The sequence below is a fragment of the Stegostoma tigrinum genome, chromosome 27 (genome assembly GCF_030684315.1).
Source record: "Stegostoma tigrinum isolate sSteTig4 chromosome 27, sSteTig4.hap1, whole genome shotgun sequence".
Taxonomy (NCBI): domain Eukaryota; kingdom Metazoa; phylum Chordata; class Chondrichthyes; order Orectolobiformes; family Stegostomatidae; genus Stegostoma; species Stegostoma tigrinum.
This window is the reverse complement of record NC_081380.1, coordinates 36,831,033-36,845,317: the sequence shown is the minus strand read 5'-3', so window position 1 is coordinate 36,845,317 and position 14,285 is coordinate 36,831,033. Positions and strand designations below refer to the sequence as shown.

The window sequence follows — 14,285 nt, the reverse complement described above, 5'->3', positions numbered from 1 at the left end:
ACCTACACTCTCTCCACCTATCTTCTTTACTCTCCATCTTCGGTCCGCCTCCCCCTCTCTCCCTATTTATTCCTGTTCCCTCTCCCCATCCCCCTCTCTGATGAAGGGTCTAGGCCCGAAACGTCAGCTTTTGTGCTCCTGAGATGCTGCTTGGCCTGCTGTGTTCATCCAGCCTCACATTTTATTATCTTAGAGTTACTGATACTTGTGCTTGCAAATGAAGTTTGTGTTTCAGTTAACAGGGGCAGACTTTGTGCTTAAGTTGTGGAGGTCCATGAATGTTTTTGATGTCTAGACTCCCAGACATTTTTATCTGATTCTGTTTCCCAGAGGCTCTGGAGTGAATTAACTACAGCAGGAGTCCACTGCAAAATTACAGAGCTTTCAAATTTCTGTCTTAAAACCTACCCTTGCACCTCCTGGAGTATATTACCAAGTCCTAGCTGAATGGAAGTCTTCTTAGTTTGATGGGGTGAATAGGGAAGGTGACCAGAGTTTGGTTAATACCGTGTGTAATTTGGTACACAATTTGTACACAATTTAGTGCAGACTAAATTTTGGAAAGATTGACCATCCACAAGCCAATTGTGGAACTAAACCTGGAATCAGGATAACAGGAACAGATACCCTTTGAGCCAATCAGTCTTGTGATCAACGATGTCCTGGGAGGTGGTGATTGCTTGTAGATAGACAGGCTGTGGAATCCCACAGTCACAGAGTGACCCACACCTAAGTAATGGGGTTGTGGGAGTAGGCTTGAGAGAGAAGCAAGGGGTTAACGCAGCACTGATACGATGAAGCCTTAAAGTGGCAGGGCGGGATGGCCACCCATGGGCTTTCTCACCCAGACCTTAATTGTGGTGGAGGCAGGGTTTGGGTACTTTGATTTGATTTATTCATGTCACATGTACTGAAATACAATAAAAATGATTGTTTTGTTTGCTAACTAGGCAAATCATACCTTACGTAAATACATCAGGGCATTGGAACAGAATGCAGAAAGTAGTGTAACAGCTACCAGGAAGGTGTGGAGAAAGATCAACTCTAATATACGACAGTCCATTCATAAGTCTAATAACAGTGGAGAAAAATGTTGTTCTTGTGACACCACTCTGCCTAATTAAATGCCTTCCCTGAACCCAGGCTCACCATCAGAGAGAGCAGAAGATTCCACCTGTTCATGTAGAATCACAAAAGTACAGAAAGGGGCCATTTGGCCCATTGAGCTTGCATCTGCTCATTGAATTAATATTACAATCCAGTGCCAATCCTCTGCTCTTCCTGCATACCTTTGCACATTCATAGAATCCCTACAATGTGGAAGTAGGCCATTCAGCCCATCAGGTCCAACCCTGCGACGAGCATTCCTCCCAGACCCACATCCCTGTGACTCTGCATTTCACATGGCTAACCTACCTAGCCTGCACATCTCTGGACACTACGGGCAATTTAGCATGGCCAATCCACCCTAACCTGCACATCTTTGGACTGTGGGATCCACCATCCAAATAATCAAAGAATACCCCAATGAATGCCTCTGTTTTTCTCACTCCAGTGATATTGCCCGATCTACTGAATATTCCCAGCATTTTCTGTTTTATTTCTGGTTCCTAGCTGAATTTTGCTCCGGTAACAGGTTTATCAACTTTGGTTGGCCATAATCCTGGAGTTTGCGCCGAATATTCACAATAGCGTAGCCTACTCAAATAGCTTTAATTTTCCCACATTTGTATAATCCTGGAAGTTGTTACTTTAAAACGTGGCCATGGGCTATGGGCGAGACCAGCATTAATTGCGCATCCCCAACTGTCCCCAGAGAGGGCAGTTAAGAGTCTGTGGGTCTGCAGTCACATGTAGGCTAGACCCAGGTGAAAGGGGCAAATCTCCTTCAATAACTAGTTGGTTTTCTTTTTCAATAATTGTCATTTACGTGTTACCATTAGACTAGTGTTTTTTATTCCAGATATTTACTGAATTCAAAATTCGCCATCTGTTATGGTAGGATCTCAAGCCGTGTCTAATTTCTGGCCCAGTCACACACCAGATCACCAGCTCCTTAGAAATATTAATGCAATTCGAGTATCTCAATGAATCGCCCCCGGCATCTCCACCCCTCCAAACAAAAATAAACTCTACGGATCTGGCAGCATCTGTGGGAGGAAAGCGAGAGCGAGTGACCCTGCAATCGGGACAGACGTTGAATTTGCTTCCGTAGCCACACTTCCGTTACCTTATTCATCAGACGTTAGTTTGGGGTTGTGACACATTACTCCTCCTCCCCACAGTGAGCCAATCGTTTCCCAAACCGGGAGGGGCTGATGTGAGGCGATTCTTCCTACACCAATCCCACTTTCCAACTGCTTAAGGCGGACGAAGACAATGATATCCTGCAGCCGAGTGCTTGAGTGGATCTTCGCCTGCTATTTCTTTACACACATTCCCATCACTTTAGCCATCGACCTGCAGGCTCTGCTGCCCGAGGACTTATACCTGCCCGCGGTGAGTGCTACCAACCACAGAGCGGAGTCCCGTTCCCCGCTCCCCGCTTTATAAAATATTAATACGGGCAGGGTGTTTGGACACTGCGAGCCCGTGGCTCCTTTTCTGATCCGCAGTAAGAACCTCACGATCCCTGAGCAACTTTGACCCGAGTTCTGAGGAAGGGTCACACAGGACTCAACATTTACAGAAACAGAAATTGCTGAACAAAGTCAGCAAGTCTTTTCTGACTCATAGAGTTATACAGCGCAGAAACAGACCCTTCTGTCCATGCCTACCAGGTATCCCAAACTAATCTAGTCCCATTTGTCAACATTTGACCTATATCCTTCTGAACCTTTCCTATTCATATTCCCATCCAGATGCCTTTTAAATGTCGTCATTGTACCAACCTCCACCTTTTCCTTAGAGAGCGTGCAGGCAGCAGCCTCTGTGTGTAAAAGTTGCCCCTCAGGCCCCTTTTATATCTTGTCCCTCTCACCTTAAACCTATGCCCTCTAGTTTTGGACTCCCCTGCCCTGGGAAATAGACCTTGGCAATTCCCCCTATCCATGCCCTTCATGGCCTTATAAATCTCTACAAGGTCTCCCCTCAACCTCCAGTGCTCCAGGGAAGATAGGCCACTGTAGCTCAAACCCTCCAACCCTGGCAACATCCTTGTAAATCATTTCTGCACCCTTTTCAAGTTCCACAACATCGTTCCAAAAGCAGGGAGACCAGAACTGAACACGGCATTCCAAAAGACTCGAAAGGTTAACTTTGCTTTTCTGTCTCCATGAATGCTGCCAGACCTGCTGAGTTTATCCAGCAATTTCTGTTTTTGTTTGATTTCCAGCATCTGCCTTTCAAAGTTTTATTTTAGTGTTTAACTTAGTCTCTCTCTGCAGATGATATCTGACATTCTGAGTTTCTGCAGCATTCTCTGCATTTGTTTCAGGTTTCCAACATTCCTTTCATTAATCTGGGAATGTTGTATTGAAGGAAAAACAGGGGAGCAGTTCCAGTTGAACTCGTTTCCATTGAAACAGTTTGAGCTGCCACCAATTGGATTTGTTCCTGCTGCCGCAGCTCCCACCACACCGGTTCCTATAGAAACACAGATACATAGAAGATAGGAGCAGGAGAAGGCCATTCGGCCCTTTGAGCCTGCTCCAACATTCTTCACGATCACGGCTGATTGTCCAACTCATTAGTCTAATTCTGCTTTCTCCCCATAACCTTCGATCCTGTTCACCCCAAGTGCTATAATCTAGCCACCTCTTGAATACATCAAAGTTTTGGCGTTAACTACTTGTGGTAATGAATTCCACAGGCTCACCGCTCTTTGGGTGAAGAAATGTCTCCTCATCTCCTTCCTAAATCATCCACCCTGAATCCTTAGACTGTGACCCTGGTCCTGGACACACTCACCATCAGGAACATTCTTCCTGCATCTACTCCGTCTAGTCCTGTTAGAATTTTATAAGTCTGAATGAGATCCCACCACCACCCCCCCCATTCGTCTGAACTCTAGCGAAAACAATCCCAACGTAGTCAATCTCTCTTCAAAAGTCAGACCTGCCATCCCCCGAATCAGCCTGGTAAACTTGCACTGCCTCCAGACCAAAAGCTTCCTTCCTTGGAAAAGGAGACCAAAATTGCACCCAGTATTCCAGATGTGGTCTCACCAAGGCCCTGTATAACTGCAACAGCACATCCCTGCTCCTGTGATCGAAACCTCTCGCAATGAGGGCCAACATACCATTTACCTCCTATTACCACCTGCTGCACCTACATGTTTACCTTCAGCAACTGGTGCACAAGGACACCCAGGTCCCACTGCACACTCCCCTCTCCCAATTTACAGCCATTCAGGTAGTCATCTGCCTTCGTATTTTTGCTTCCAACATGAATAACCCAATTATACTGCATCTGCCGTTGATTTGCCCACTCACTTAGCCTGTCTAGATCATGCTGAAGGATCTCTGCATCCTCATTACAGTTCACCCTCCCACCCAACTTGGTATTATCCAAAAACATGCAGATGTTACATTGTTACAGAGATAGTAGGAACTGCCGATGCTGGAAATCGGAGATAACACAGTGTGAAGCTGGATGAACATAGCAGGCCAAGCAGAAAACGTTTTTTCTGAAGAAGTGTCTCGACCCAAAATGTCAAACTTTCCTGCTCCTCTGATGCTGCTTGGCCTGCTGTGTTCATCCAGCTTCACACCGTATTGTCTCAGATTCTCCATCATCAGCAGTTCCTACTATCTCTGTAACAATTTTAAACCCACTGCAAAACCTCTTCTAAGGATATTACATTTTGTTCCCTCTTCCAAATCATTCATATGTCATTTAACTTTCTCACCTTGAACAGAGATTCGTTGCCTTCAGTTGCCCTGTTTCCTATTGAACCAGTTTTCACTGGACCAATTATCATTGCACAGTGTGCATGTTCTATATTTGACAGCGTCACTGAGCTCGATCAACAGGACAGTACATGTAGCCACCACTCTCTGAGACATTACTATAGGATCTGGTTCACAAAAACTAACGTTTGGGTCCTAAATATCAATTTTTGAGGTGTTTGTGTTTAGTTCAGACCACCGTTGATAACTGTGGGCCATCCAGCAAACCCCAGCAGAATGATTTTTATGTCACCTCCAGTTGTTTTTACACCATGCAATCCGGCCCTAATAGTCCAATCAATGTTTTTTTTCTTCCCCAAGTCCCACTTTGGTAAGTAAATGCAAAAATCAGGATGGATGCAGCATTGACTGCAACATACACTGCCGAGGCGCTGACTTTCAGATGAGACATTTAACCACAGCTCCTCTTGTTTGGATGTAGAAGATCCTATGGCACTACATTGAAAAAGAGCAAACGAGCAACTTGTGATGTGCCTGTCAATATTTAACTCTCAATCAACAACACAGGAATAGACCATTGGTCACAGGTACTTTGCTGTTTGTGAGCTTGCTGTACACAAACTTGCTGCTGCATTTCCTACATTATATCAGCAACAACAGTTCAAGTGTACTTCCTCAGCTTTAAAATGCTTTCGTGAAAGGCACTATATAATTGAAGGTCATTCTTTCATTAAACAATGAGTAATTGGTTTCAGAAACTGGAATAAAACAATAATTCATTATGTTTTGGGGTATTTTTAATTCAGTGACAAAGAACTATCAATGGACTGTTTAAAACTTTCAGTGTAGCTGTGATAACCAATCTAGCATTGAAGGTACAGGAGTAAAATGGACAGGTTGACTGTTGTGGAGGTACCTAAATATATTGTTTTTATACAACTGTGAGTACAAGACAAATACAACTGGCAGCATTCACAACATGAAACTTGGTAGACAGAATTCAGCTAAGGGCAGTACAGACCTTTGTTAGGTCTATTGCCAAATTAAGACTTCTTCAGCTACCTATTAATGTACTGAATTAGTCCATTTCCTTTGTGATTCCAAGTGTGGGCTTAGGTAACCTTTCGGCAAATTGACAAATGGCAATCCAGGACCTTTCTTATCTGGTGAGAATGAAACTGGCATTTTTGGTTTGTTTTGCCCTTCTGAATCTAAAAGTAATCTTTCAAACGCTCAATGCTTGAGAAAACCTCACCACACTTTTACTGCACACTGTAACAAAGGAAACTCTATACTGTCATTGTACTCAGTATCTAAGGAAACTCCACTACATTCACTGACTGCCTGGTATTTAAGGAAACTCACACTGTGCAATATCTAATAAAAAAAGTCCTTTATACCATGACTGCATAATAAGGGAATGTCATTAATATTTGATAAAATTTGTGCAGCTTAATCCATGCCAGTGTTCAGCTCTGGGCAGTTTTGAAGACCTGTTGATGTGCTGATCTTTTCCGCTAGACCAAAAGAGACTGACCCTGCTGAAAATCTTCAGGCCACTGTTGCATTATTTTTGTACTTTTTCCGGTAGCATTGTGAATGGCTAAACAGGGAATGTGTGCAGCAGTCAGTCGTGTGTAACAGTGACAATTGCTGAACAATGGTTCATAAATACTAAACGGTGACCCTAAAGGTGGAATACATAAGAAAGGCTTTGATGACAGTTCCAAAGAAATTATTTTTAAACTCTGTTTCTTTCCTCAGCTGCAGGGTATGTTAAAATGGTATGCAGCTCAATTCAAAGATCCGATGATGTTGGACCCCCCATCATGGTTCAAAGCATTTATTCTTTGTGAGGTGTTGCTGCAGTTACCTTTTTTTCCTGTTGCAGCTTATGCTTTCTATAAAGGTCAGTTCAATAATTACTCATGTTTGAAAGTTTTCTTAGTAATCCCTATCTCCATCATACAACCATATTAGCATTATTAACTACAGTATTATCAGGATTTCGCCATTAGTTTGTATTATGTATTAGTAGTGTGGATTTTTGTCTTACTGTGGCCTATTAATACTAAATGGAAGTTGTGGAACATTAAACAGGATTTTCTTTCTCCAACAATTTCATGGGACACTTTGGTTGCAATAATTATATTGTGATGTGTTTATGTTCCATTATATCACATTTGGTATTCTTCCCAATCCTAGTTTAAAATTCTAATACTAATGGAAGTTATTAGCCATTAAACTTTTTACTTAATCTTAACATTTTTGTTTAATTTTCCTGTAAAATGTCGTGATTGATTTATCTTTGTTAATCACCTATGGTAAAGAATTTTGCCTGAATGATTTACATGAAAAAAACCTTCAGCCTTCTTCCTTTATTGCTGTCATATGGATTCTAAGAAGAAAGTACATATTTAGATTCACTAATGCTGAACAGAATTTTACTATGGCTGTCTCAAATGTTTTCATTATTTTGAAGACTTCTCTTTGGTATCACTGTTCATACATTTCACTCTGTGAACAAGTTCTTGCTATCTTAAATATCTTTTCTAATTTTGGGAAAGATCCAAGTGACTGTTGCATCTTTTCCCATGGCTGTAAAATCTTTTCACAAATTTATAAGTTCTAAAACTGTACCAATTCACCCATCAAAGCCAGATCTTGTATTGGTTCACCACCACCTCCTTGTTTTTGTGCTCAATGCTGCCTTGTATATGAAAAGACTTTGCAGATAAGAATTATGTTGTCAGGTTTGAGGTGCAGCACTGTGAGAACCAGGAATCTGACTCCATGGTGCTTTAAAACAGGAGTGAAATGGATAGCAGTTTATAGGATTTCCAATTTTGCAGTCATGTCATTCAGCAGTAAGGAACATCCCTCATGTTTGAGGGACATTTTTTAAGTACGACTTTCACATTTAGGGTCAAATTTTGTCTTGAAAAATAGGGCCTTCATCAGAACTGGTTTACTAGACCCGAAATGTTAACTCTGTTGTTTCCCTTCGCAGATGCTGCCAGACCTGCGAAGATTTTCCAGCAACTTCTGTTTTTGTTCCTGATTTACAGCATCCACAGTTCTTACGGTTTTTATTCACATATATATGTCTCAATTTATTTACCTCCATTACCTAACACGGCCTGCTTAGATTTAGAGACCAAGGCTCCAGTGTTTTCTGAGGAAAAGAAATCTACAGACTAACAACCCACTCAAAGCGAAAACATATTTCTCATCTTCATCTTAAAAGGGAGACTTGATTTTTTTTTAACTGTGTCACCTAGATCTAATCTCTCCCACAAGAGTAAACATTCTCCTTGTATCCCAGTCAAGTCCCCTTATGACCCTATATGTGTCTGCACAGGCACTTAAACACCTGCACTGCATAAGATTATAGGGGGGATTCCTTATTCCACTAGCAGAAAATCTTTGTAAACACTAATGTAAAAGTATAACCGAGATGATTGATCTAATTAAAATGGATATTCACCTAACATTGCAGATCTGTTAGGATCTTGTAAAGCTTAGCTCCCAATCTCTAATCAGACTGGTAACATTCATACGGAGGAGGTCCTACTGTTAACACAACACTGATTACCCTGTGTCCCAGCCACAAAAGGGGATCTTTCTCTCCTCATGGCTTTTCTAATTTAGGGATTTCTCCCAGAGAAAGTCCGCTTGGGTCACCTGCAGCTGTTGGCCATTCAACTACTAATTCCCAGCTTCCTAGTTATTGTCAGTGGCTATGGTCTACACTGTTTCTGGTTTCTTCAATAAACTCAAAAATACCTCATTTATTATAAGCAAAATGATTCTTAACCCTTTGCAACTTTGTAAACAACTAAGCTGCTACTCTGATTTAAACTATATCCTCTTAATCCGAAACATACACAATCACATGACAGATGAGACAGTACAAATCTGAAGAGTTTTTTTAATGTAAATGGGTAAGATACCCCAGTGGACCAAGGATCTGAACTTAGGATAAAGGAAGTTAAGATTTCTCATGGTGCACTGAATTTCCAGTTTGTTGAGATCATTATGCTGACAGCAGTAGCAGTAGGAGATATTTAGATTTGAGTTCAATTTAGATGAGTGTGAATTAGAAGAAATAAATCAACTTTCAGAATTTAACAGTAAGATAAAGATACTGATTTCTGGAACTTCCTCGGGTTGCCAGAAGATACTTTACTGTGGGACTTATTTTTGAAGCTTGTCCAGCTGTATGGTTGTTTCTTTTTCAGGAGAGATTTTTTTTTTCTGATGGCATCTTGGAGGTTTGTTCCTTCAACAGGTGTGTGCTGAAAGCAACAACTTTAGTTCAGATGCTATTGCTAAGGAACTTCAGCATATGGACTCTTCCAAATGACCCTGTCCATTTAAAACTATAAAACACATCTCTTTGTTTATCAAAAATTTTGATTGTCTGCATTCCACAAAGCCATTTGACTCTTCAAACAAAAACAAATTTTTTGGTGGAACACAGCAATATTTGGGGGAAGAAAAAAGTTAACATTTCAAGTCCAGTAACTCTTCATCAGGACTGACTTTTCAAACAGGTTCATATTGCAGTTACTCACGGTGCTTGAATAAAAAAAAACTGTATCCCCAACAAAACTACTCCTACAAGTAACTTTATCTTTCCTACTTCTTATCTCTACCTGAACTGCTTTGACATCTTGCTCTTTCAAGCTAAGGTAATAATCTCTGTTAATGTTTAATTAACAGAACTACTCCATCACCTTTTCCAAGCTGTCATTTCAGTATGTCAGATACCCATTAATATTCAGGTTCCAGCCTTGGTCACATTGCAACAATGTCTCTGTAATGGTGATCAATTCATACATGTTTATTTCTATCTGTGCTAATGACGCATCCATTTTGTTGCAACTGCTGTGTTCATTCAGATATAGAGCCTTTAACTTTTGTTCTTTTTTCTTACCATTTTTGCAATCTTTGGCTTTATCTGCTGGTGTATTTATGTTTCTATCTTCTACCTCTTCCTGCCACACTTTGGTTTTCGCTACCCAAATTACTACCTTGCTGCATTACCTTCTTGTTTCCTTTTAATTGACAACATCACCCCTCACAAGATGCCTTCCCTCCCACTGTTTAGTTTAAACCCTTCTGTACTGCCCTGGTCAGACAGTTCACCAGAAGATTGATCTTAGAACAGTTCAAATAAAGACTGCCTCAGCAAGACAGGTCCCAATGTCTTGGACATAAGCCAATCTGAAATTTTGCAGTGTTTATCAGGAGTCGAAATGTTGCTTGCCATGAAATTCCCTTCACTTTGATCCATCACTGTCACATTGCTGGAGAGAGATGACTGACAAAATAAAACCATTATTGCTGCACCGTGGAGAAGCGATAGGGAGCTACTCTGAGCTATGGTTGCTCATTTCCTATTGGTTGTCAGAGCAGCACTTCAGAAACTTGAGTCTTTTGGCCCCTGTTTTGACCACAGTCTGTGACATAATAGTGACCTAAGAATAAATACAATTGATCGAGTCAATGTCAGTAATGCCATTTTGGGTTTGGTGGATAAACTGTTTGAGGTTTGCTTTCATACTTTATAATGACATTTGAATCCTTCAATAAGTTTACATCAGGAAAAACAGTGAGGGTGAAAATTGAATCCTGCAGGCTGCAGAAAATGGCATTTCTGAAGACATTCTATTTGCTTTAGGAACCTTAGAATTGTTTGTATTGGCTCTACAATATAAGTAGTTACAACAATTACCTTCGCATTTGTGTTGTATATTTGTGGCATGATTTAGCATTATCTTACCATACAACCTGGAATAAACTGAGTGTGAAACAAAATGATCATTTGGAACTGATGGACAAATGGTTGAAATGAATGCTGTAGAGCCAGTTCATGGAGTTCATTTGCTTTCTCCCACTAAGATAAATCATTTCAGTCACTCAGGCTGGCATTGAAAAAAAAAGACAACAATGTTGTTTGTAATCTGGCAAACCACAAGGTCAGGAATATCAGATCTACTGGGTCTCACGCTTTGCTTTTTCCTGTTAAGAGTCATCCTGTACTGCAAACTTTACTGTTTCAAGCAGACTGCAGGTTTACAGTGTCAATCACTGTTTGTGTAGCTGCCAGCTTGCGTTCACAAGGTCTCCCTCACAGTGACATGTTGCTTTCACCCAATGATAAAACAGGATCAAACTTGCCTAATGTGGAATTGTCAATATGAAGTCATGTCCTGTTCCTTCAAGGGTGTCTTGGAAATTGAGTTGCCATAATTTTGAAAAATTTCAAATAATTACTATTAATACAATGTAACATTTTTGTTTTGCATTTCAAGTGTTATGCCTAGGATGGCCCACACACAATGAAGTATGATCAACAATATAACCTTTTCTGTTACTTTTATATACAGGAAATTGCTCATGGATAAGGACACCCGCTGTCATATACTCCACTCATGTGACTACAACAGTTATTGCCCTCCTTGCACATATTTTGTTTAATGACTTCTCAAAATCGATGTACCCAGGACCAAAAACCATGTCAGAACGTTTGACTCTCTTAGCTATTTACATTCCCTATTTACTAATCCCTGTTATGATCCTAATAACTATGCTTTTCAACAAAAGATACAGTCCGAATGAGGAAAAGAAAAGACAGTAACTACTACCACTTGAAGATAATTTCCCATTTGTTTGTGCTCTATTTGAAATTACTGTCTAATAATTTGACAACATTGCTACAATAAAATTGTAAATTTAAATGATATCGTTTGTGTGTGAAGATTTGTCAAAGAAGTGTTGCTGTTTGGTTAGTAGAAGTATTTTCAGTTAAAATTGACAGGATTCCAATGTTCGAGCATTTTGCTTTGAATCATTAAAGAGCATGTCGTGGACATTCAGGAAGTCACCTAGTTCAAATCCACGTATGTATCTTGTGTTGCTAACACTAACGCATATTGGTCTTCTGATTTACCAATCAGGCAAAAGTGCTAAGACCAACCTGTCCCAAATGCCGAGGCCAATAGTTCAAATAGAGCATTCAAGCATACTGTGTCACATTGAATTTTGGGGGCTGGAGTTACAATGCTGAGAAATTACATGTGGCCCTAGGACCACAGATTGAATTCTCTCAACTCATTTGATTTCAGAAGTTCACCTTCAACTCCTGTGGCACAGTGGTTAGCACTGCTGCCTCACAGCGCCAGTGACCTGGATTCGATTCTAGCCTCAGGTGACTGTCTGTGCAGAGCTTGTGTGTTGTCCCTGTATCTGCATGGGTTTCTGCCGGGTGTCCAGTTTCCTCCCACAGTCCAAAGATGTGCAAGTTGGGTGGATTAGCCATGCTAAATAATCCATAGTGTTGAGGGATATATAAATTAGGTGTATTAGCCATGGGAAATGCAGGGTTATAGGGTAGAGGGGTGCTGTTCAGAGGGTTAGTGTGGACTTGTTGGGCTGAATGGCCTGTTTCATTACTGTGGAGATGCTATTCATAAAAGACCCTATTTTCATGCCCTCAACCAACCAGCTTGGAACCTGGAGGTCACCTTCTGTTTAGAGAATGATTTCTGCCCTGAATTTTTTGTTCAATACTTTGACTATTCATCATTGATGTTTGAATTATTTGTATGGATTTTGTTTCACAATTACTTACTCAGGAGCAAAATTAGTTTTTAAAAATGCATACTAGGTATATGTTGTACAGTCAGGAAATTGTTTTACCTGGCCAGTGGGAAGATGAACACTTGTTAGGCTGGATGTTACATGCTCATGCAGGTATATTTTTGGCTTCAGGGCACAGAATGGGTTGGGTGCTAGCCCATCACAATCCAGTCATCCCTGTAATACAGAGGCTGTGTGGGTGCTTAAATCAGCAGCCCACCCACTGTATGTAAATAAACGATTAAGGGTTAATCGAGTTTCAAAGCTCAGATGAACTCAGTATTAATCTGCCTATGCAATAAAGCATAAGAGTATAGAGCTTTTACAGCATGAAAAAGGTCCTTTGGTCCATTGTGTCCACACCAATCATCAAGTAAACTATCTGTTCCAATCCCATTTTCCAGAATTTGGTTGTAACCTTGTTTGCTCTGGTGTTACTAATCTTCAGTTGTACATCTAAATATTTAATACAGCCTAAATACTTTTACGCAAGCAGAGGTGAGGTCCTGCTACAACCGGTCTGGGAGCAGGGTCACAGATTGAAAATTAGGACCTCAAAGATTGTAATCTCTGGATTACACCCAGCATCACGTGCTCACCAGCATAGGAATAGGTGGATGAAAAAGTCAGTTCAGAAGGGAGATCTTTAGATTCCCATATCACTGGTCCATTTCTGGAGTAAGTCTAGAATGGAAACAACATCTCTGCAGTGGGTTTGCTAGTACTATTGCTGGGTTTTAATTTGGCAGGGGGGTAAGATACAGAGTAAAGATACAGTAGGTGGTGAAAACCAATTCATCTGGAAGACAGCATGATATGACTGGATGGCATTTATTTAAATGCAGGTAATCTTGTAACAAGAGAACAGTTGAGGGAGTTGATTACTACATGAGAAAACAAAATCATGTTTTCATGTTAGCAATAATAGAGATGGGGCAGTACTGGCAACTCTGTATTTCTGAGTTTAAGATCTTCAAGTGAGACATTTTGGCAGCAGGGGAGGGAGGAATGAGGTTGTCAAAGCATTGCTGAAGGAGTAAACTGCTGCAATAGGGAGGGATGATAATTAGTGGGCTTCTAAAATTAGACCATTTTTGGGTATAACATAAACATGACAGAGAGACAATCATATTGTTGGGAGTGTATGAACCACCAGTCTGTAAGAGATAGCAGGACAAGTTTGTAGGCAAATCATAGAAGTGTGAGTGCCCGTAGATCCTTGAAGGCAGCATGGAAGTGGCATATGGGATGCATTTATTAGTCATGCCACTGAATGTTAACAGCCAGGAGGGGTCTTCTGGTGCAGTGAGTGTGTCTATCTCTGAGTAAGGAAGTTTGGGTTCAAGTCCCACCTGCTACAGAGATGTAACATCTCTGAACAGGTTGGCTATTTTTTAAAAATGGTTATAATTGACCTGTGTATTTACTGTAGTCACATGTATTTAAAAACAGTAAAACACTGGTTTGTGAGCAGCACAGGCAGGTCACAGCAAACAAGAACACAGGGTGACAAAGTGTGAAGCTGGATGAACACAGCAGACCAAGCAGCATCTCAGGAGCACAAAAGCTGACATTTCGGGCCTAGACTCTTCATCAGAGAGGGGGATGGGGAGGGGTTGCGGAATAATTATTATGGATTCTGGAATAATTTTATTATCTTGGATTCTCCAGCATCTGCAGTTCCCATTATCACAAGAACACAGGGTGCTTGTACAGAATGAGGTTCATAAAGCAAGATCAACATTATTTGAAGTTAGAGATCCACTTAGCAGTCTAATAACGGCAGGG

General features: G+C 40.9%; 1 protein-coding gene across 1 annotated transcript; it reads left to right on the top strand.

The window, feature by feature from the left end:
- The first annotated feature begins 2,296 nt into the window (after positions 1-2,296).
- On the top strand, positions 2,297-11,599 carry tmem97 (transmembrane protein 97). The gene is made up of 3 exons (XM_048557253.2): positions 2,297-2,499; positions 6,615-6,759; positions 11,246-11,599. The coding sequence occupies exons 1-3, from the start codon at positions 2,380-2,382 to the stop codon at positions 11,494-11,496; spliced, it is 516 nt and encodes a 171-aa protein (XP_048413210.1). The 5' UTR covers positions 2,297-2,379; the 3' UTR covers positions 11,497-11,599.
- The last annotated feature ends 2,686 nt before the right edge of the window (positions 11,600-14,285 follow it).